Source organism: Pyrus communis, chromosome 7, assembly GCF_041283825.1.
Source record: "Pyrus communis isolate YQ-2024b chromosome 7, ASM4128382v1, whole genome shotgun sequence".
In the NCBI taxonomy this organism is placed as follows: Eukaryota; Viridiplantae; Streptophyta; class Magnoliopsida; order Rosales; family Rosaceae; genus Pyrus; species Pyrus communis.
This window is the reverse complement of record NC_142571.1, coordinates 7,553,501-7,578,380: the sequence shown is the minus strand read 5'-3', so window position 1 is coordinate 7,578,380 and position 24,880 is coordinate 7,553,501. Positions and strand designations below refer to the sequence as shown.

The window sequence follows — 24,880 nt, the reverse complement described above, 5'->3', positions numbered from 1 at the left end:
TTTCAAAAATGATGAAGGAAAAGGAGGTCAAATAAATTGAAATCTTAGAAGTGCAAAAAGGGAAAATTTCTACATGCAGCAACTTTCCAAGTGTGCATTTTGAACACAATTAATGCCTCTATAAAATAAGAGGCAACATGCCACTTATTCAAAAATCGAAGAGGCACCACTTTTCAAATTTCAAAAGCAGGATTTTCCTGAATAAAGTTCGTTGGCACTTTTCATATGCAATCTTAGCTTTTCGGATATCATGGGCAACTTTGTCAAAAATCTCTGACAAAGTTGAAACACATAAATTTTACAGTTCCAATTACACCACTGTTGCTAACAAGCGTAAAGGAAATGATCCCAACAACATCACTACTTGTTATTGAAAAATCTCTATATATGTCGACCTTCGTCCTTCATAGGCAAGGCAGACCTGCAAGAATGCCTAACTCTCCATCTTCTCCGAGAGTACATTTTCAACGAAGCATCTCGAAATACTCAGTTTTCTTCTTCTCCGAGAATACCTTTTCAACCAAGTCGCTCAAAATGCTCAACTCATTTCCTCAGCAAGAAAATAGTTTTGATCGAGAAGTCTTACATCAGTATCAAAATCTTCTACTGTTTTCTTCAAAAACAAAAGTATCTCATATCATCAGGGTCGAAAGCAAAAGTATCTCATATCATGTTTTCCCTTGTCCTTTTTCTTTGTTGTTGTTCTTACCTGCAAAACAAGGAGAAAGAGAGCAATTAGTCAGAACCTGAAATCAGACTTCCAGTATGGAACTGATTGCCTAGAACCCCTTCCTTGATTGCTTACCTAGCATTGCTCTCGAATAGTCATCTTCAACTGTTGTTAAGTCTCGAATTTCCTCAGCAAATACATCATAACAGTTGATATGATGTTAGCTCTTTACACTGAAGCTGCTAAGCATAGATGAGTCGCTGAGAACTGATGTTTTGAAGGATCATTCAAGGGCAAAGGTTGCGCACCACTTCTACTATGCAAGAGACTGAAGTAGAAGGATCAACGATGAGCCCACAAAATGTCAAGTATTGAATTGACACACATCAGCCTAAAAGATTTGAAACCAGGGGGAGATACTTATCAGGGAGAGCATCCAAAACAAATCAAGATCTGAACAAGTCGATCGAAGACTTGTGGTCATCCAAAGGGGAGTGTTATAATATAATACGTGAATAGTTTGTTACTATTCATCCAAAAAATCAGATAAATTACTATTCATATGAAGAAAAACTGATAGGTTACTATTCATGCACAGTATTTTCACTATTCATTTGAGGAAAGTTTGAAAAGTGAATAGTGTTGCTACAGTAATCTTTTTGCCTATAAAATAAGTGCATATGAAGGACGAAAAAGAGACGTTATAGAAGAAAAGGAAGATAAGAGAGGAAAGAAGAGAGATGTGGAAGTAATTACCAATGAGCCAAGCTAGAGAGAAAAGAGAAAATGGTGAGAGTAAACTTTATACTCATATTATTCCAGATTATAAATGAAAGCACCACTACTGCCCCAAGGACGTACTCCAGTCACACTGATTGTAAAGGAACCTCATAAATATTGTATCTTGTTTAATTTATTCCACTGCACACACACCGCCAATTTTACAACATATTAAACAATTTCAATTATATGTTCCCATGCAAACTAAACTACTACAGGTACCCCTAATAGAAAAATTATTTTATAAACTGCAACCCACAAGCCACCAATATGTGATATATACAAGAGATTGAAACATATAAAAAGTGAAAAGTATTAAAATAATAAAAAGTAACACGAGCAAGACCCAAATTGTTGACCACTATTTTAGTCGAGAAAGGTTGTTTCCTTAAAAGTAAGGAGGAGTTTCTCTCAAATTCATTTAGTATTCGATTCACAAAATTTTGTATCTATAATTAGACTTAGTTATATTATAAATTATTTTGTAAAAATTATTTAAAAAATAACTCAATTAAACTAAGGTTATTTAGTCGATTAATTGTAACAAGCAAATGGATGGAGAATTCGTAGTTCTTTTACCAAATTTTTCTCTATGTCAATATATAGTTTGATGTCTAAATGTTCTCATATTTAATTGATCTTTTGTAACTATGATCTTTATATAGAATATATAACATGAACAATTCCTATCATAAGCATAAAGTTTCATAAACCAGCCTTGGCATGTAGCATTCATTTTTCACTTACATTATAACATAAGGGTTTTTTTAATTAAATAGAAATGAAACATAGCAATCATATCGTTCACTCTTATTACAACAATATGTGGATATATGTACTACTTGACCTGTGAATTTCTAGAGATTTTTCTTCAATAATATTTAGTATTGAATAATACATAAATGAATATTAAAATTCAAAATAGAAAATCTAAACAATTGTAAAAAAATTAAATATAACGGCTCAAGCACGTATAATATTAAACGATATGTAACACTTAAACCACACTCCGTTTCTAGAACGTATAAAATTTTCTACAAAACAAAAGTTGTTTTGTTCACATCCTTCAAAATTCTCAACTGGGTCCGATCAAATTTTTTTTGTCAAAGTCTTGGTTTATTTTTCAATGGAGACAGGAGTGATATAGCTCCAAAATTTGATGTGCATGTGGAAAAATAGGTTCACGAGTAAGATGGTGTCCAATAAACTCCGAAAGCTCGAGCTTTCGATTTAACTAAGAATTTTTGGTCAATTTTTGAGGTCTGATTTGTCCTCAAGCCGCTTTCCCAGCAGATTTCATGGATCGCTTTGCAAACTTCTTTGCCAAGATATATGTACGTAAATGTTAAAACGATTAGGCTTCATGCACGCGCTCATACGTGTGCATTTTTTAAATCACGACGTGTTACACGCGACTTACACGTTTTAAATGTATTTATATGCGTGAATTGCTTCAATAATTTTTTAGGACAAAAAAAAAAAAAGTCAAATATTTGAAGTAAATGAATAATATTAGACTATGCTAGAATAAACCCCTCAATTGGTCTTTCAATTTCCATCTACATTCTATTGAATTTACATTAAGAATAGAGAAAATAATATTTAATAAACAACTGATTGAATCACATTATTGATAGCTCATTGTGAGGCTAAACCCATCATCTCCCCCTTAGTGTAGATAACATCGTTTGTTAAAAAAAATGATCATTTGACAACCAGAGTCGGCCCTAAGGGTATGCAAAAGGTGCCACCGCACAGGGCCCCCAAAATTTCTTAATATGTAAGCAAATACATATTATATACTTAAAAGTGCAAGATAATAATAACTACCGTACCAGAGCTAGTGGTGTAGGCCTTTAATCTTCTTGTACATGGCATGGGTTCAAAAAATCATGCAACATATTTCGAACTGACGACTTCAAGACAGGAAACACTCTTGTCCACTCAAATAATACTTATAATTTGGTGCTCTAATTTGTAGTATTTAAATTTTATAGATACAAATTGAAAAAAAAAATAACAAAGAAGGTACAGTATAAAAAAAGATGAAAGGCCTCCATCTAAATCTTGCACATGGCCCCTAAATTCTTAGGTCGGCCCTGTTGACAACTAATTGAATCACATTATTATGCGCATGCAAAAAACCTTTTTTATAACTGAAACTACGCACCTCTTAAGTGTTTAAAATAGAAAAAAGAATATATAATAAATAACTAATTGAATCACATTATTGTGCGCGTGTGAAAGATTTTTTTTTTATCACCGGCTGTACACGTCTTTTAAGATGTTTTGAACGTGTTTAAAAATAGAGAAAATATTATTTAATAAACAACTGATTTAATCACATTATTGATAGCTCATTGTGAGGCTAAGCCCACTCCCACCCCCCTTAACGTAGATAATATCGTTTCTTCAAAAAAAAATAATTCATTTGACAACTAATTGAATCACATTGTTATGCGCATGTGAAATCTTTTTTTATAACCGGCGCTACATGTCTCTTAAGATGTTTTGAATGTGTTTAAAACTAGAGAAAATAATATTTAATAAACAACTGATTGAATTGCTAGCCTATTATGAGATACTAATTAAATAACTAAAAAACTGTACAAAAAAAATTAATTATTAAAAAACATTGTTTATGACAAAAATACATCTGCATTATTTAGTGCATTATATTGAACTATTTTTTAACTTTTTTGTTTTGAAGGCATTTTGGTCTAAAACTTTTTTGGTGAAGCCGCTACCCCAAAAAGGGCTCTGGCTTTATATATAAACAACCTTCATACACGCGCTCAAGAGGGTGCAAAAGGCATTTTTTGTGACACATCCCGACCCAGATTGTCCCCTAGGACTTCGAATCAAGTTGTGCTAGCCGACACCAGGCCCATAAACAAAGCCGTGAGAGCGTAGTCGGGGCCCAAAGCGGACAATATCGTGCTACGGTGGTGGAGCGGGCTCGGGATGTGGTGGACCTCGGGCCGGGATGTGACATTTTGAATCACTGTGTTACGCGTGACTTACACATTTTAAATGTATTTAGTCAAATATTTGAAGTAAATGAATAATCTTAGATCATGCTAGAAGAAACCCCTCATAAACTAATTAAAGCAGCTGAATTCACATAATCAAATCGATCTCTATAGAATTTACATTAAGAATAGAGAAAATAATATTTAATAAGCAATTGATTGAATCATATTATTGCTAGCCCATTGTGATGCTAAGCTCACCCCCCTCCTCCGCCTTAATGTAGATAAATATCATTTGTTAAAAAAAACAATCATTTGACAACTAATTTAATCACATTATTATTCGCGTGCAAAAGACTTTTTTTTATAACCGGCATTACACACCTCTTAAAATGTTTTAAATGTGTTTAAAAATAGATAAAATAATATTTAATAAACAATTGATTGAATAACATTATTGCTAGCCCATTGTGAGGCTAAACCCACCCCCTCTCCCTTAGTGTAGATATAAAAAAACAATCATTTGACAACTAATTTAATCACATTATTATCTGCGTGTGAAATACTTTTTTTATAACCTGCATTACACTCATCTTAAGATGTTTTGAATGTGTTTAAAAATAGAGAAATTGGATCACATTATTGTTAGCCTATTGTGAGTTACTAATTTTTTTTTTTTTAAAAAAAGAACAAAAAAATTAATTATTAAAAAAAATATTGTTAAAATGATGAAAATGCCCCTACCTTATTTGATGCATTATTTTGGGATGCCTTTGAAGTTTTTTGTCTTGGCGGCATTTTTGTCCAAATATTTTGTTGAAGCTTGGTGACACCAAAACACTATTCACTTTTCCATTGGTTTTATATATAACTAGCCTGTAGAAGGTATTTTTTGAATCACGGCGTGCTACGTGCGACTTACACGTTTTAAATTTATTTATATGCGTAAATTGACAAAAGGAAAGTCAAATATTTAAAGTAAATGAATAATCTTAGATTATGCTAGAAGAAACATGCCATACACCAACTAAAACAGCTAAATTCACATAATAAAATCGGTCTCTATAGAATTTACATTAAGAATAGAGAAAATAATATTTAATAAGCAATTGATTGAATCACATTATTGCTATCCAATTGTGAGGCTAAGCTCACCCCCTCCCTCTTAGTGTAGATAATATCATCTATTAAAAAAAAAATCATTTGACAACTAATTTATTCACATTATTATCCGCGTACGAAAGACCTTTTTTATAACCGGCATTACATGCCTCTTAAGATATTTTGAACGCGTTTAAAAATAGAGAAAATAATATTTGATAAACAACTGATTGAATCATATTATTGCTAGCTCATTGTGAGGCAAAACTCATCCCCTCTCCCTTAGTGTAAATAATATCGTTCGTTAAAAAATTAAAAAAAAATATTTGACAACTAGTTTAATTACATTATTATCTGTGTGCGAAAAACTTTTTTTATAACCGGCATTACACGCATCTTAAGATGTTTTGAATGCGTTTAAAATAGAGAAAATAATATTTAAATAAACAACTGATTAAATCACATTATTACTAGCTCATTGTGAGGCTAAGCCCAATCTCCTCCCCCCTCCCCCTTAGTGTAGATAATATCGTTTGTTAAAAATAAAAATAAAAAATAAAAAACAATCTAAACGTGTTTAAATATAGAGAAATTGAATCACATTATTGATAACCTATTGTGAAATACTAATTAAAAAAAAACAAACAAACAAACCATAAAAAAAAATTTAATTATTAAAAAAATACTGTTAAAATGACTAAAAATACACTTGCTTTATTTGATGCATTATTTTGGAATGCCTTTGAAGTTTTTTGTCTTGGGGGCATTTTTGTCCAAATATTTTTGTTGAAGCATGATGACACCAAAATACTATTCACATTTTCCATTTTCATTATATATAATAGATTATTAGTCATAAAACTTTAGAAAACTCCATGCTTTTGTATCTCCCCATGGCCATTACCCTTCTCCAAAACTATGGAAAAAAAGGGGAAGAACAAAGATATTTCTTGAAAGAGAGATTATATTCACACACCCCAAATTATTTCTCCCACATCCTTTTAATTTTTTAATATTTTTCTATCAAGTGTTAGTGGTGTGTAGAAAATATTAAAAAAATTAAAAAGGTATCTAATAAGTAATTTGAGTTGTGTGAATATAATTTCTCTTCTTGAAACAGTTTCCTCGGAAGGTTGACCAATTTAATAGTTCTATGGTGAAATTCATCATCTTCTAGTTTTGACTATAGGGTACATATTTGGACATGGAGCATTATTGCTCACTACTATAAATTTTAGTGTATGCTCAGTACAATTAATCATCTGTGACAAGTTCTTGCACTTAACATTGGTTAGTTTTTTTTTTTTTTTTTTTAAATTGAAAAAGTAACATTTAGTATGAAAGTTAACAAAAGTTAAGTGATATAACACATAACAAATAATTTGGTGTGTAAAGAGCATGCATAATAGTTATGGTTGTTAGCAAAAATGCTCCTAGGTTCAATTTCATGTCAACCCGTGTGAGAGATTATGTGAGTTTCAGGAACTACATATATATATATATATGTGTGTGTGTGTGTGTGTGTGTGTGTGTGTGTGTATGTATGTAGACACATACGCATACCCTTTATGCAAAGACATTCCTATTTTTTACACATACACATACCCTTTATGCAAAGACATTCCCATTTTTTTCAAAAAAATGGGGATTAGGTGTGAGGCCCACTCCACATCAAACTTCAACAATCCGAACTATGTATTTTTTGAGTCTTGATTCATAGATCATCTTTGCAAAAATTTAATTCAATCCAAAACTATTTACCTATTTAATGATCAAGATAAAATTTCATTGTTTTTTATATAACAAAGTATTCGTTAATTTCTTTGAACTTACTTAGATGTCATATGTTTCCAATTTGGCTAATATTCTACAAGAATGGTCTATGAGGTGCAACTTGAAAAATAAACTATTCAGATCGTTAAAATTTAATATGGTATGGACCCCACTACTAATTCCCACTTTTATAAAAGAGGTATTCTTCAATTTCCCCCCTGAACTTGTGAGCATTGGCCAATTTCCTCTCTCAACTTTAATTTTGGCCAATTTCCCTCATCAACTCTCATAATTAGTCAATTTCCCCCCTCAACTTTAATTTGGCCAATTTCCCCCCTCAACTCTCATAATTAGTCAATTTGCACCCTACTGTTATTATTATTATTTTTTTTTATTTTCCATATATTCTTTTTTTTTTTAATTTTCAATCTTTCTAATAACTTCCAACAAAGTACTAAAATTAATATAAACTCACCTGCATAATATAGGGTAAAATGTACAAAAACATAATACAATTAGTATGTGATAAGGGTTGATTATAAGAAAAAGTTATGAATCGGGTTTAAAGCATGTAGAAGAAGAAATAATAACAAAAAGAAATAATAATCTTAAACTCATGGATCAAACCTATTTCAATAAAATGGGTTATTCTTAATAAGGAGTCAAAAATTATAAATAGACTAGCCATTTTTTCACTAAAGCTCGATTCTCCGCAATTTACTTGAACTTAGCTTTCACTTTTATAAAGAAAATTGTATTCACATACAAAAATTTACACATCAATCCTTTTCGTTATCAATTTTGTATAGTCAAAAATCAAATAAAATTACTCCATACTGATTTATTATGACTAATAATACTATTTATGATAAATTGTAATTCTAAATTTTAATCTATTTGTAATAGGATAAAGATATAGGAACATGATTAACATACATCTTATTTAGTTTCTTACACACACTTGTTTAATTATGATCAAATTAAAAAATTCACAGTAGGGTGTAAATTAACTAATTATGAGAGTTGAGGGGAAAAATTGGCTAAATTAAAGTTGATGAGGGAAATTGACTAATTATGAGAGTTGAGGGGACAAATTAGCCAAAATCAAAGTTGATGAGGGAAATTGGCTAATGGTCACAAGTTTAGGAGGGAAATTGATGAATACCTCTTTATAAAAATATAAGGACCCTTTCTCTTGTTTCATATGGAACCAGATCTCCTCTTGACCCAAATGAACTGAACCTAATGATCAAAAGATCCTGACCATTGAAATTTAATCCAACGGTTACAATTATTATAACTTTTAGAGGGCCCCTGTTTGTAGTCGTTTGATTAAATTTCAATGGCCCAGATCATTTGATGAGTGGGTTCAGTTCATTTGGATCTAGAGGGGATCCGATTCCGTTTCATATATTATATTATATTATGATTACCAAAAAAAAAAAATATTATATTATATTATATTATATTATATTACTATTAGTGTCAACTTGAATGGTTGATGAATTCTCCCTTTTTTTAATCCAACCTTTGAACTCTCTTCTCCTTATATTGTCTAACCATTACGGCTAAAGCTAACCACCTACTTTATTATTCACATAGAAAAAGAAAAAAAAAGCGAAGCAGGGAAAGAAATCCGTGCAGGTCTCTCCAACCTGAACCTCCCAACCCTGTTCAAATTATATGCAGAAATAATTGATAGAGGTATCTATTTTTTTTAAGATTTAGGGTTTAATATCTGGTTCGTTCATTCATTCGTGGTTCTTTCTTTTGTTTTTGCTCATCTGAGTTAGGATTTCTGATACAATTTTTGTCAGTTGCCTTCTCTCCAAGTTAATTTGTACTTCCGCTCTGATTTCCCATCTGGGTTTTCACTCTTTTGATCTTCTCTTTAATCTTTCAACCATTTGTGATTTCATCTCTTTTTTCCTTGGGGTTTTTCTTATCTTGCATATTACTCTGTTTTCATTGAATTACTGCTTTCGTTTCTCTAGTATGTTTCTTGTTAAATTTTTTTTTTAAGTAAACATTTTTCTCCATGATTTTCTTGGTTTTGTGTTCTACTGTTTTAGCATTTCCATGAAAAATCGTTGTATTCAGGTGTAGGATTCTATACAATGAAGTGCTTCTACTACTTCAAGGACAAAGCTAGGAGCAGGGAACAACGATCAGCACCAGAACTGAAAGAACAGAGAAACTCGGAGTACTCAGGTCCCGGCGATAGGGTCATTAAGTCTTCCTGCTCCGCGAATTCACCCCGCGGTATACCAGAAATGTTTGAAGAGAAGGCTCATAACTTGCGGGTGTTCACTTTCGTGGAGCTCAGGCAGGCAACAAATGACTTCAGTAGGCTGCTTAAGATCGGAGAAGGCGGATTTGGGAATGTATACAAAGGTTCAATTAAGCCTGCTGATGCCAAGGACCACGATCCAATCTTTGTCGCCATTAAAAAGCTTAACAATGATGGCTTACAGGTATGGGAGTTTAAGCATCTTTCTATTACTTAATGCGCTATTGTGATTAAGATACTTTTGGTAGACTGATTTTCCTTAATATTTAATCAAAAATTATTTAAACCGCTGTTGCGATTATTGTTAATCGAGTTCTGAGTCTTCTGGCATCCTCTCATTACATTTCCGTTCAGTCTCTCTCTTTACATTCTTTTTCTGGTTACGAATACCATTTCTTATAATTCTCTGTTCTTTCGTACAGGGTCACAAGCAATGGGTGGCAGAAGTTCAATTTCTGAGTGTTGTGGAGCACCCGAATCTTGTCAAACTAATCGGATACTGTGCTGTTGATGGAGAAAGAGGGATTCAACGACTGCTCGTCTATGAATTCATGGCGAACAGAAGTTTAGATGATCATCTATTCAACAAGGCGTACCCAACTGTACCTTGGGAGACAAGGTTACAGATAATACTTGGAGCTGCTCAAGGATTGGCGTATCTGCACGAAGGATTGGAAGTTCAGGTTAGCTCTAAACTTCGATATTGAAAATCGGTTTCTACATACAAATCAACTTATATACTTGATTCGTAAAGTTGGTTGTTTTAACTCCCTGACCTAGAGCTTGTTGCATCTGGCATATTCCAAATATGTATTTATCTGCTTATTTCAGATTACATACTTTATCCTTCATAAGATCTACGTTCGCTTCTGGTTCTGGGGTGGGGCGGTTATCCAAATTTGAGAATGTAGTTTCTTTCTTTGCATAAGGTCAACCCTGAAATTTTACATTCACCGGTCTTCCACATCGTTTTTCCATGCCTTAATCTCCGCCTAGTGGCGGAGCCAAAAGTCTGGCTCTAAAATGCTCTTAAGATATAAGAAAAATATGGATCTGACGTGCCCTAGCTAACTACAAACCACTATCATTTAAGTTTGGTATGATGTTGGTGTTGTTATCCTCTTCCTCAACTCAACCCCCATGCCTATCATGACTAAGATTCAAAATATATGCCCCTTTATTCGGAAGGAGGGAGGAAGGAAGGAGGAGGGGAATAGAAAAATAAGAAAAAAGATAAAAACAAAAGTAATAGTATTAAAAGACTTTAAGAAATACAATAAAAAATGAAGCAAAAATTAAAATAAGATCTCTAGCCTACTTCTTCTCTCTCCCTCTTCTCTCTCCCTCAATACTCACAGTGACGTCCAATAATTGCATAAGAACCGCCAGCCTCAAATTGAACCCAACGAAAAAAATAAAGAAAAGATTCTGATTGGGGCTCTAATACCGTCAAAAAAATTTGGAAATCAAAGGGATAACTCTAGTTTTTTCTATGTGAAAAAAATATCAGGTAGGCCCGGGACCATTATGGTCCCTTCATGGCTCTGCCCGCCCTTCCCTGCGGGAACTGTTCGATTAGTTTTGTTTTCTGCAAGACATGTTCTATTTCATGTTGTTTTCATTATTCAAGCTTAGTCTTAATCTTGGTTATTCTGATTTTTTTTCTTATGCTGTTGACGAAGGTAATCTATCGAGATTTCAAATGCGCGAATGTGTTGCTGGATGAGAATTTTAAACCGAAGCTTTCAGACTTCGGGCTTGCTAGGGAGGGGCCAATGGTTGGCCATACTCATGTTTCAACTGCAGTAAGTATTGCATTCACTTATTTCTCACTAGCATTTGTAGCTTGGATGGGAACCTACCTATGCAAACTCTGCTTCGAAAAATGCTGAAGAATTTTTCTCATGATCAGGTAGTGGGGACTAACGGGTACGCTGCTCCAGATTACGTCGAGACAGGCCATCTCACAACTAAAAGCGATGTATGGAGTTTCGGTGTGGTGCTGTACGAGATTCTTACAGGCAGGCGGTCATTGGAAAGAAGCCGACCAAGAACAGAACAGAACCTTTTGGAATGGGTGAAACAGTTCCCTCCCGACGGTAAAAAGTTTGGCTTGATAATGGATAGCCGGCTGGAAAACAAGTATTCGATCACTGCAGCAAGAAAGATTGCTAAGTTGGCCGAGAGTTGTCTGTCAAAGAGGGCAAAAGATCGACCAACAATGAGTCAGGTAGTAGACAAATTAAAGGGGATTATTCAAGACTCCGAAGAGGGAATCCCATCGGAGAGAAGTCCTGAATCCGTTGAGAATGACCAAGACGACTCAGTAACAAAGCCGGGAGAATTCGAGGCCTCGGAGTCATGGAAGAGACGAATGGCTCACCTGGCCAAACTAGGCGAGCATGTGGAGAGCGCTAGTAGAAGAAGATTCATGATTATGCAGAGGGCAAAGGTGATTTGATGGCTAATTCATCCTGTATAGTTGTAACTTGTTTTCGGGTCGTTTAGGAGATCGAAGGAACTTCTTATCGAGTAGGATTTGGATGGTTATTTTTGTAAAGTTGTTAAAGCCATCAGAGAATTCTAAGATCGGTTATGTGAGAATCAGCCTTTTCCATGTATAGGTGATTTAATGAGAATAAGATAAGGCTGTTTCTTTGCTTCCTTTTTTGCCCTGTTTCCAGATAAACAAAACTATAACCAAAATTCCCCAAAAGCACTCATTCATGGTAGCATTGTCACCATACAGTCTTGTAAAATCATTCATAACGTCACGGAAGTTAAATCTTTGACAAGAATCGCCCATTACTCATTCCCATAGAGATTACAAGAATTCCGAAAAGGAAGCCCAATGGATCATACCAAAAACTGCAGCGACCAGAACCAAAACCTTCTGATGCTCCCTCTCGGCAACACTCACTCAATGATGCAAGGCCTTGACTAAAGAGTTGGCTCATGTACATCATGCGGTGTGCCTTGCATGGTGCCAAGCCAATTCGGAGACTATGCAGCCCTTCAAGCTGCAAATGGAAACCTACTAGACATCGACCTTGTTCTTCAGCGCTTACTCTCGAATCTGCATAGCAAATTCACTTGGAGTGTTGTTCGCTGGGCATCCTACATAGGTCCTAGAGGGTGCACCTGCCCACACAAATAAAATAAGTCATGCAACTAACCTTTATCTGTAGAAACAAATTAACCCTTGAATTGCCTTATTAACATATAAAATGCCCCCACTTCCAAACCTTGCCTTTCACCCTATTAACCCATGTATACTTTGCCTACTAGTCTAAAACCTTGCCCTTCATTATTCAGCATACACATTGATAATTACCCAAATGGCAAACCGTTATAAATTTTCGATTACAATAGGTTACCAAGATTTTAGATTATAATCTGAATATTCGAAGTCAAATTTGAAGAGAATACTTACAAAAAGGGCCCTTGTCAACCAAGAAACCGTGATTTCCCTCAAAACAAAATTTTTTATGCGTCCGTGCATGAATACAATCCTGGGTCCACCGGTTGGAGCTTTCATTTTGCTTTGCCATCTATTTTGGGTTTTCAACCTATACACTTGTTCAGCTGCACCATAAAATTAAAACACAGTTAACATCAGTTGCCATATTATATCTAAAAGTCGGCATTGCTCTTTTATTAACTTCAATACCTCACCTAATGTGCCCAGCACATTATGACCCCTTTTCATAAATTCATGCACGGCATTTATCCAACATTTGCAGTTGACGGCATAACTGGAAGGCATGACTATTTTCTCATAACCTCAGCCCACTTTCCCTTCCATCTCCTTTGTCTTGCCTGTTTTCATTTGCTCGCCTATCTCTTCCCCTTGAGTGATCAGTCTCCCTTGAAACCATCAAGCCAGCAGCTTTTTGCTTCTTTCTGATTGTTGCTACTTCAATCTTGTTGCCACAAGAGGCATCAAACATGAGACCAGAAGGGTATAATCATGATAACATCAGAATGTCATAGATCATAATCATTGTAGTGAAAACTGATGAACTAAATCAACTTGCAGGAGCCTTTAAAATCAATTAACTTAAGAGGATTTTGACTTGCATCTCTGCAAGGTTTATTTGTACATAAATATCATACGTAATGTACATGACGAAATCCAGGAAGAGGCTGTTTTCAGCTGTTCCACTGGAAATTTCAGAATCTTCTTGCAGATTATGATGAGCTCTGTCCAATAATATATATGTAATTTTGTCAAAGCAAGTGGAAAACTCACTCTCAACTTCTGACCCCACATGAAGGCCTTCTCAGGCATCCCCTGCTTGCAGAACTGGGACAATAACACATTAATTGTAACAGTATTTGGAAGAAAGCCAACTTGAGCAATTTAGCCATTAAAATCATAGCACAATCCAACATGTCAACATAAGCACCATTCATCATCGTGTTGTATGTAACTGAGTCTGGAACAACACCTCTTGAAACAAGCTCATCCAGCATCATCACAGCTCGATTTATTTTTCGACTACTACAAAAACCTTGAACGCAAATATTATAGGTTGTGATATCAGGTTCACATCCACTGGCATACATTTTGTACAAAAACTCATCTGCTCCAACCATGTCAAACGCTTTACAATAACCACCAATTAAGGTATTGTAAGTGACAATATCTGGGGTTAACCCAGTTCTGTACATATCCACAAATGTATCAATTGCAGACTTCATTCTCCCCTGTTTACAGAACCCATTAATGATCATATTGGTGGTAAAGATATCCGGAAGAAGACCCTTTTGCCTCATATCTCTCTCTAACTTCAGTGCATAACTCAACTTCCTACGGTTGCAAAACCCACCAATCAAAGAATTATAGACAAAATTGTTGGGCACAAAACCTCTCCTTGACGTATCCAGAAATATATCATATGCTTCCTCCACTAGACCCGCTTTACATAGTCCACTGATAAATGCTGAGAAGGCAACAACATCAGGACATATCCCTCTTCTTTCCATCGCATTCCATAAATTTTGAGCCCCATTTAAATCGGCAATTCTAAAGTACCCATCCAAAAGCACAGTGAAAGCAGCTTTTTTTATAGGGAACGCCTTCTCTATCACCTTACACAAAAACTCTCTGGCTTCTTGCAGGTTACCCTTCTTGGATAAACCCATAAGCAAAGAACTACATGTAGAAGATAAAGGAGTTACACCAAATGTAATCATAAACTTATAGGCCTTATGGGCCTTTTGTTCTAACCCTACTCTGCTACAAGCTGCAATAACAAGTTGAAAGCAACCACACTCAGGGGTAATCCTTTTCCTAGCGTACCCTCTAAAAATTCAATGGCATTGTCCAACCGACCTGCCCAACATAACCCAGAAACCATGATGTCATACAATGAAGAATCTGGAAGCAACCCTGATACAGATATATCCTTTAACAAATGGTCTCCAACCTCTTCCCTTCCGTACTTGTAATGCCCTGCAATCAAGATATTAAAAGTTATGCCATCAGGAGATACCCTTTGTTTCTCATTTCTTCATAGATCATGCTGGCCTGGCCAATGTCCCTTGCATTAACGTACCCGTCCATCATGGTATTGTATATATAGTAGTACTTGGAGAATTACCCATATCTGGGATCCCATCAAAAAGTTTCCTAGCTTCCACCATATTCCCCTCCTTACACAAGGCATTTATGACGGTACTAAATGTAACGGTGCTTGGCTTACAGGCCCTTGCAATCATCAAATGCACCCAATGAAGTGCATCGTCTGCCTGCCCCCTCTCACAGTTTGCATTGATCAGAATGTTATACGTAACAACATCCGGATCACACTGAAATTTCCACATCACATGCAACAAGCTCTCTCCCACCGTAATCAACCCTTTTCTACAAAACCCAAGAATCATCATATTAAAAGTATAATTACATGGGTGAGGCCCCTTCCAAAGCATATCCCTAAACACCTTCCACAGGCTACCATAATCACCAATTCTAATCAACAACCTCAAAAGAATCGCAATTGCTGACAAGCTCGGCTTCAAACCCACCTCCCTCATCCTACTCACAACCTCCAATGCCTCCGCACCCATTTCGGCATTCAAGAAACCTCTCATAAGAGTATCAAGAAATAAAAAATCTGACTCATATTCACAATGACCTCGCCACATAAATCCCACCAAATCTATACTCCTACTTGGCCCAATTCGCGCAATCACACACGAAACTACATCCTGAGCTAGAAACTGCAGATTATACCCTGCCAAAAAATGTGCAGCACCTCACAATTCCCTCACTAACATCCCTGAAGGCTAATTTGAAAAACCCAAATGCAGTTTCTCTACAACCTAATAGTTTCATAACTTTTACAAGAAATAATCGGCAAAACCGGCTGGAAAAACCCTTCAAAGCGTAACCCTGTTGGTTCTTTATTATCCGTGACAACCCAACGGTGACTTTAGGCCTTTCGTTCGAGTTTACAGAGCACAAGGATTTGGAAGTGGAGTTATTAGCAAATGGCAAAAACTGAGTAAAATAATCGAAGCTTTGAGAACTTGTAATTAAGATTCGGGAGGAGTTGAAAGTGTGATAGTGTACTTGAGAGAAGGGTGCACGTGACGGAGGTCAGCGGACATTGGAGCTCGCCTGAGAGCCGCACTGGTTAAGCTGCGAGACCCGAAATCTGGGTCGGGTGTTTGGTGGGTTTGCAGGGCACGAACATTGTACTGTGTGGAACAAGTAGATACTGTTGGAGGAGAGTGAAAGTTTGAGACTTGGAGTTGGGCAATGAAGAAGAAATGGGCCTCTACCCACAAAATGTTTGGCATCACAAATAATTCCTAAGCCCATTTATTTCTCATCACCAAATTATGAAATTTAATTTTCGAAGTTTTTTGTTTGATTAACTTAAGGTCTCGTTTGACATGCCGTACAAGACCATCGGATAGTATTATAAGACAAAACAGATGTTTGGTATTTTTTATTAAATAAGTATTGGATTATTTAATCTGGCCCCACTTTATTTTATTCTCCTGCCACTCGCCTATTTATCCTTACCAAAACCTCTATATTATTAGTCGAGTAGGATCTCGCTCATTCCATCCCTCTCTCGCAGCACTCTCTGTCCACTCTCTCGCATTGCCTCCTCTCTCTCATCTGGATCCCAAGTCCATCTTCGTCGTCTTCCTCTTTTTTTTTTTTTTTTTTTTTTTTTCTATCTATGTTCCTCCCTGCTCCTCACATGCACACCCCTCCCACCTCTTTTCGCCCGCCGTTCACCTTCGATCTTTGACAAGTGATAACAAAACTTTTCATGGGTTGAAGGAGGAAGACAATGATTCAAATTCTTTCGATCTGGGCTCCAATGAAGAGGAGGACGACGAGAAAGGGGATAGCAATTTGGATTTGGGCTCCGACGAGGTGCTAGGCTCCGATGATAAAATGTTGGTTTATTACCATTGAAAATACGGGGTGTAATCAAATTAGAATTTTATAGGATTTTAATGGACTTTAAAATTCAAGTGGAGTCAATTAAAATTTTAAAATATATTTTAAGGGATTTTGAAATAGAAAATGGCTTGAAGAATCCAACCTTCACCCCTAGGATTTCATTTCAAGGCCAAAAAGTTCTGTCTGCAGCAGTCTTCCTCTATTTTTTGGCCCTGCTTGAGATCCGGTGACTATCTCACCACCTATACATACAAGGTTTCCCAAATCCCCATTTCCCTAACTTCCTTTCGCCGCCCCTCATCCCTCCCGAGACCCACCCACGGTAACCGCAGTTTGCTCATCCATTTTCTAAATTTTTATGGGTTGAGAGGAAGCGGCTGCGTGCCAAGCAAGAACAAGCCACCAACGGCATTTCAGATCATGATCTTCCAAACCCGAAACCAATGGCCCTGTTTTAGACCAGAATTAATTCCAAACCACACCAGAACAAAACCCAATTGATATTGGGCTCCCACAGCAAGAACAACAAGCACAAAGGAAGTTGAGGGTTTTCATAGTGTTTTACTCCATATACACCATTGACCAGAGTGCTTTCTATTATTTATTAGTTTTTCATTGCTATGTGTAAATTGCTAGAACGGAATTGGTATTCATAAGCCTTGTAATATAAATAGTGGTCGGTGGCTTTGAATGTAGTACCAACTCCTTTCAGAAATTCACTTATGTTTGCTAGAGTCTAAATCCTAAGAAATCCACAAGAAGGTCTATAAAAATTCAAAGAAATCTATAATAAAAATCTATATAAATCTGTCAAAATTCATATAGATTTTAAAGTCTCTTAAAATCTTTTGAAATCTATCACTAAAAAAAGTTCATTAAAATTCTCTGAAATCCAAATCGACTACATCCCCAAATTTTTGCGATTTTTTATTTTGGTTGGTGAATCGATGGGTGGGTTCGTATGGAGGTGGGATTTGATATTTGGGGGGGGGGGGGTGTTGGTGGTGGAAGACGGTGAAGAGACTTGGGTTTTTAACCTACCTTTTTAATTTTTTAAAAAGTTCAACATATCATTCGATACACAAGTTAATAAAAAACAATACCAAACACCCAACTAATTTACTCAGTACTATTCGACGACTATTTATCCTATCCAACAAAAGTAATAAGTACAGTTCGAGTTACCAAATAAGGCCTAAAAGTATAATCGAATTTAATGTACAAATAAATAAATGAGAGGTGATAATTGACAAGTGATGGTGGTGGCGGCTATGATGATGGTGGATAGTGGAGACGGTGCATATGATGGGTGGTTGCGGCGGTGGTGGTGTTGGTCGTGGTTAAAGTTGTGGTTGTGGGATGGTAACAACAACAATGGTGTTGACAATGGGGGGTGGAGGCAAGATGATGATAGGAGTGGAAGTTGATGGTCATGGAAATGTACACGTGGCGGTGAAGTGCTCGTGGTAGCGGCTAGGTGATGATAAAATGGTACTAAAGGTGGTGGTGGTTACATTTGCTTTTAGTTATAGCCCTTAATTCTCATTTGATTTATTTAATCTAATGCATAAAAAAAAGGGTCGTGTAGTGTTGTGAAACTAGCTCTCAATTTGAAGTGCAGAACACGAATTTGGAAGCGAAGATCAATCGAGCAATCACACGGGAGAGGGAGAAAGAAGTGGCAAAGAAGGCAATTGCATGGCGACCAGTCAATTTGATCACCTGATCAATCGGATCATGCCGACTGGTGGACCCCCATATCGTGTTTTGAACTGAAGTCCCATTTAGGCTACGTTTTGTCTAACTAGACTGGATTTTGGTTTCATATTTGGACTTGTATTGTAACCGGGTTGATTGCCATGTAAATAGGACTTTGGTGAGCGTTTTTGTGTGTTTTCTATTTGCTTGGTGTATCAGGGTTTTTTTGGTTTGGTTATTATGTGTGCCATCATGATAGTACAATGAAAACAAGATTTATAAACCAAAAGCTTACCAACCGGCAAAGCCTGAAATTCTTCAACTCCATACTACCCACTCATAGTTGACGTATAATTTCTCTTCATAAAGAAAAAAAAAGGAAACGAAACCAACGAACACTTGTGCTAATATTAATTAGAGAAATTGCAAACTTATCTATAGGGTTTTTATTATAAATCGTCTTTGAAATTGACTTAACTAATCACTTAAATTTCTTGATTTGCAAATCAATCAATCTAATTAGACCCTAAATTTTATCACTGCTTATCTATATGGTCTTTACCGTCAAAATCCTTTAAATTTTCTGTGAATTTTTTTTGGTAAATTTTTTTTTTTTTTTTTCCCTGTGAATTTGATGACACGAAACACAGAGCTTGTATAACCATTAAGTTAACATAACGTGCACGATACAAGAAAAAGTAATTTTTTTTATTTCCAAAACCAATTAGAAGACAAATAAATAAACAAAGACAAGAAAAAAGCCCATCCGCATCTTCCACGCCATATCCACACCCAAACCCCAGCTGCATCTCAAAAAAAATTTCGATTCTCTGCAATTCATTTTATCTGCGGTTCACTTTTGGTTCGTACAATGACAGGGAGAAGTGAAGGACCGGCGATCGGGATTGATTCTCTGCAACTAGGTTGCTATGGACCCGGCAATTGAAATCCTTTCTCTTTTTTTTTTTTTTTTTTTTTCAAGTTTTTTGATGTTATGATATTGTTTTGGTGGGTGGTTGTGGCAGATGGTGGTCTAGGGGAGAGGGAGAGAGAGACGTGGATGGCGATGGGGGAGGCTGCAATCTGGGCTCTTTTTTTTTTAATAATTTATTTAGTTTTTGAAATATTTCATTTGTTTTTTTTTTCTAAATTAAAAAAAAAAGTGATTTTTTTTTTCACTTCACACCAAGTTATTCGCTATGTAGCTATAGGCTCCATGTGTGTTATGTTATCAAACTAATAGCAAATTTAACGAATTTTGATGGTAAGAATTACATTAACGTGCAGAGATAAAATTCAGAGACGAGATAGATTGATTTGCAAATTAAGGAATTAAAATGATGAGTTAGATCAATTTCATATATTATTTATGATAAAAATAAAAATCTCTTATCTACCGTGTGTAAGAATACCACCCATTTTATTTTAACAAATTAACCACTCAAATTCTATTTTCAGTGTGTAGCATCTTTATTAATTTTCGTAAGTAATATGATCAATACGTTACTTTAGTATGAATATACCTCCATAAAATTCAGAAATAGTTTTTTATACAAACATCACATACCTCGCACACGAGCCTTTTTCAATGATACTTTTCGTCATTTCAAGACTTATTGACACCCTCAGACGTGAAATTTGAATGTAGAAACAACTTCAATGCAAATATGTGTGCCGATGAGAAGTAGCCAATATAATCTTACCCCCTCTGTGTTGTGGCGCTTGCTAGGAGGAAGTTGTGTCTGGGATCTTTGATTCGACGTCCACCAATTTCCCTAAATCTTCATTCTCTCTTGGTAATTTTGGGACTGCTCCTTGTTTGATCAGTCTCCGAGTTTTGTTCATTTTGGTCGACTTTTATGTATGAGTAATGTTAGGTATGCTAAATTTGTTGACTAAATTTACAAATTAAATGATGTGTTACCAATAAAAAATAAACATGTTAATCAACATTTAAATAACAATCCAATCATCAACTGTCATATAATTTATAAAGTTTAGTCTCTAGCATTAGTCATTTTGTACTTGTGCGGTTAGCCTTTTGGCTGTTTTGAATGGAATTGCTACTTTCCAGTAAAAAGTAAAAATCTTACCCCGAGTCGTGTGAATAAAGGAAAAAAAATCTCCTATCATGCAACATGCGAGGATTTTTAATTGAATTTCTCTTGAAAACAAATAGATTTTTTAGATGTGTCAAACACACGGCTAAGAACTTGAAAGTAAAATTTTCAACCAATTGTAATATACCACTTTATCCACCGAACCGTGTTTCAGAAACATTTAAAATTTCCTTCATTAAAACTCTAAATACGCATTAAAAGTAGAATCATGGTTAGTTGTCAAAAGAAGATATTTTAGGGGATATTTGCAGAAACCTAATTGTCCAAGTGGTGTACGTGCAAAATTCCCAATCGATTGTTATTAAAACAAAGAAGAAGAAAAAGTTGAGATATTTTTGTAATGATCGATCATGACATCCATCATGCTTTTGGCAAAGAAGAAAGCTGTAAAGGCCTATTCTTTTATTCTTTCAAAATTTCCTTTTCTCTTTTGGCATGGAAAGTCACATTATTTGAGAAATTTTACATCAAAATTAAAAGACAAAAACAAGAGGTGAACCTGACAGTTAAAAGAGTTTTTTTTTTTTTTTTTTTTTTTTTCATTCCGCTGCGTTTTGTGGTTGAACTCTTCTTTTTTCTTTGTTGTTTAAGCTAGCGCATAATTTCGTTTGTTAAAAAAACAATTAAAAAAAAAACACAAAACAAAATTATACAACAATCTGTTTGAATGGACTTTTCATCAATTTCTCAACCAACATCCTTTGAGAAATAAACAAAGATGATCGATCACTAACAAAATTTTACAAATTAACCATCCCTTACGTTTCAAAGGATGCTCTTTGCCTTGTAACATCTCAACCAAAAAAAAAAAAAAAAAAAACAAAAACAAAAACAAAATTCTCTTGGTGGGTTTTTCTTGATTTCTCCTCCATAATTTTATATTTTCCAATTGGCCACAATTTCCTATTTACTTCGTTTTCCTTCAAGCCCCTCTCACCCACAACCTCACCTTTACAAATCACAACACCCCAGTCAACCTTGATCACCTCCACCATGATCTTGCCACGTGGAATGATCTGAAATCTTAAAAACAAACTCCACCAATAATCTCTCGGTCTCAGATCAATCAGGCTACAGTAACAGACCCTGTCCGTACAGTTTTGTTAGGGGTGGAGTTCTTGTTGGGATCTGACTTTCTTCTGCTGGAAGAAAGCTTCCAGCTCTTCTCTTTGTTCTCGTCAACCTTTATCTGTTCTTGCCTACAATCTTTACTGCAAAAAGGTGTGTTACCCCTGGAAAAAATAATTCCAAATCCCCATCAGGACATGGAAAACCAAATTTCACATAGACAAAAATCGATAAAAACGATATTCTAAACTACCCTAATCTAATCTAGCAAATACCGCAGTGCGGCGGCACGCTGCTCTGATAAACTGGAACATAAAATTACCTGTACATGAAGATGTCCGAGTTGTTTCCGAGTGGTTTTCTACAAAGATGACAAGCATCAAGGAAGTGAGGCTCGTTTGTTTGATCTTCGTAAGTGGTGTAGGAGAACATGCCGGTCCTCATACTTCAAAAAATAAAACAAGAGGAGCCGAAGAGGAAGAAGAAAAGATCGATGGACCGGTTGCTAATTTGCTACAAATTCGGAGGTTGCTGCAAACTTGGTGCCAGGAACAAGTGAGTGAATGAGTGGGGGGAGGAATTAGATGGGAAAGTCCTGCCACATATAAAGACTTGTTCAGTGGACTTGGGGGGATAAGCTGCTTTGCGAGTCTACGTGGAAGAAATGTGGTAAACCAATCAAGTTCTTCGGTTGAGTCAACTTCCAGATTGTTATGCAAAATCAAGGGTTGTGATTATCTGGGAGGATGAGAGTATTGTGACCTCAGAAGCACGGGAATTTTGCTTTCTGCATAAAGGAGGTTATGGAGAAAACAGTGGGTGGTGGTTTTCGAGATTGGACCCATCGAGATTCCATGGTGCTCTCAATCTATTGGCTGCAGTGCAGTGCATGCATCAGCATCTGTTTCTAGAACCACTTCTTCTTTTATTTATTTTTTGCTACATTAGTTTTTTCCTTTTTTTCATTTGGTCCCTTTTGTGTTGGGTATTTTTAGTACATCCATAAAAAATAGTATTCCTTTTAATTGGAGGTCCTCTTCCCCTAGACCATTGTGACGAGGGAGGTTAATTAGTGTATTAGTGCCACTTCCATTTGTGTTTGCTAAGATTAATACCAATTACTATTTTACTAATGGTTATTGTACTTATGTGTTCCTTTTTAGAGTATTAAGGGACACAATTTGGGGAAGAATGTGGGAATCTTTTCTTTCTTTGTTTCTAGGTATCCTTTAGAATTAACTATTAATAGTGCATGTGAGCTTAGAGTATGATATGATATGATATCCAGCTCCCAAGCAAAATCTATTAGTGATGCTATTTGGAAGTCTTTTTTTTTTAATTTTTTTTATAAATGAGTGTTGGTGGTTTAAAATATTAGTTGTTGGAAGAGAGGAGGATCGGTGGACTTTGAACATGTACCAAGATTCATAGTCATTGTTTTCCGCCATTGCGATAAAACATCATCTACAAGTTTAATTTAAGGTTCCCTATCTTCATATTCTACATTCATTGAGTAGCTAAAATAAGAGTTAGAGATAGTGGCTTTAGTTTTGGTGTCAAATTAATGAGTAAACTCTCCGATTCTCATGCAAGATAGATGGGTTGTAACCGTTCAATTGTCTTAAAAAGTTTTTTTTTTTTTTTTTCTTCAAATGTTTTGGTAGTGTTGTTTGGTATATAATGCTCATAAAGCTTAGTACACACGAACTAATACTACCATTCTATGGTATTCTTTTACTTATATTTGAGACGTATTAAGTTTTATGTTTCAAATTACTGAACATCGATCTAATTCTTTGATCAGGTGTGTAATGTGCAGGTCTAATCAAACATAATTTCATTGCTATAAAGAATGCAAATGCAAACCATCTGATTTATTATTTGCGCATGATTTGATGAAATAGTTTAAAAAATAGCATTACACGGGAAATTAACAGGTTTTAAGAGCTTTAAGGACTTATTTTGTCTAAAAAAATAATTAATGGCATTAATTTTCACTTGATTAATAATTCAAGAAATGAAAGTGGTGGATTGCTATAGTAGTTAGTCATTTCTTTTTAACCTACTACATCATAAGTTCAAACGCTCTCATCTCTTAGTGTAGTATCCTAATGGACACACTGTTGGGTTTCAACCCAAGCATCGCAGGTTTAAAACTCCTCCCTCCCCTTAATTATTATATTAGTTTCGAACTTTTCCCTTATCCTTTATAAATTTAACCATCTCTCCGTACTTAGTGTAGTTTACAATAAGAGTAGGGCTTATATTCAAAAAGTAATAATTCGTCACATAGCACTACAATTTAGTAATGTTTTTTTTCACTTGTAAGTAAGAGGTCTTAGGTTCGAATCTCATCAAAAATAAATTTGAATCACATTATTATTAGTTCATTGTGAAACTAAACCCCACATCTCTGCCTAAGTATAGATAATAACGGTTGTTAAAAAAATAACAATTCTTTAGAAAATAATCGGCAATTTACTTTTTTTAATACGTACAACAACCTTATATTATCTTTTGCGTTTCATGAAAATTTTTGGTAACTCATTAGTTATATAACTTCTTAGGTAAGTTCTAATTGCAAGTAAATACTCCAAGAACAGAAAAATGAAGAGAGATTTGTGGGTTATAGAAGGATTTGCAGAAGCTTTGGGACAATGTCAAAAGAATCCAAAAGTATAACCCTCTTTCCAATTGTCCTAGTTTTCTTTTCTTAATTACAACAGCACCACCCACGTAATGCATGCTAGAGAAACGTCTTTCGAGCCTAGAGTGTAACTTCGTAGTTCTCATCAACACACAAGGGCATACAAGTAAACAAACATAAAATCTCTCTAGAATCCGGACTTTGAGCAAACACTGGGCCCCAAAAGCCCATAAGAAAACAATAGCGGAATTAAAGACCCAACCGTGGAGGTGACTCGGAGGGGACCCACACCCACCAAAACCATCTAAGGGGGACCCACCTGACTCAGGACC

The 24,880-nt window shown here is 35.4% G+C and overlaps 2 protein-coding genes and 1 pseudogene across 6 annotated transcripts; 1 reads left to right on the top strand and 2 right to left on the bottom strand.

Annotated features, from left to right (window-relative positions):
• Window positions 1–8,881: 8,881 nt before the first annotated feature.
• On the top strand, window positions 8,882–12,245 carry LOC137735320 (putative serine/threonine-protein kinase PBL19). 4 transcript variants are annotated; one of them, XM_088697903.1, is made up of 5 exons: window positions 8,882–9,000; window positions 9,397–9,770; window positions 10,009–10,269; window positions 11,269–11,391; window positions 11,499–12,245. In XM_088697903.1, exons 2-5 carry the CDS (start codon window positions 9,414–9,416, stop codon window positions 12,045–12,047), a joined length of 1,290 nt encoding a protein of 429 aa, XP_088554029.1. In that variant the 5' UTR covers window positions 8,882–9,000; window positions 9,397–9,413; the 3' UTR covers window positions 12,048–12,245. The 4 variants fall into 4 exon arrangements, with proteins under 4 accessions (XP_088554029.1, XP_088554028.1, XP_088554027.1 ...); XM_088697902.1 differs by lacking the exon at window positions 8,882–9,000 and adding an exon at window positions 9,007–9,037; XM_088697901.1 differs by lacking the exon at window positions 8,882–9,000 and adding an exon at window positions 9,091–9,108.
• A 40-nt stretch (window positions 12,246–12,285) lies between these two features.
• LOC137734199 (uncharacterized) lies at window positions 12,286–16,368 on the bottom strand (annotated as a pseudogene). The gene is made up of 3 exons (XR_015964779.1): window positions 13,262–16,368; window positions 13,020–13,171; window positions 12,286–12,727 (listed from the first exon to the last, which is right to left on the bottom strand). The product of XR_015964779.1 is annotated as an uncharacterized LOC137734199 (transcript).
• A 5,112-nt stretch (window positions 16,369–21,480) lies between these two features.
• Window positions 21,481–22,490, bottom strand: LOC137735594 (FCS-Like Zinc finger 3). Its single transcript, XM_068475023.2, has 2 exons — window positions 22,224–22,490; window positions 21,481–22,065 (listed from the first exon to the last, which is right to left on the bottom strand). The coding sequence occupies exons 1-2, from the start codon at window positions 22,343–22,345 to the stop codon at window positions 21,900–21,902; spliced, it is 288 nt and encodes a 95-aa protein (XP_068331124.2). The 5' UTR covers window positions 22,346–22,490; the 3' UTR covers window positions 21,481–21,899.
• Window positions 22,491–24,880: the final 2,390 nt, after the last annotated feature.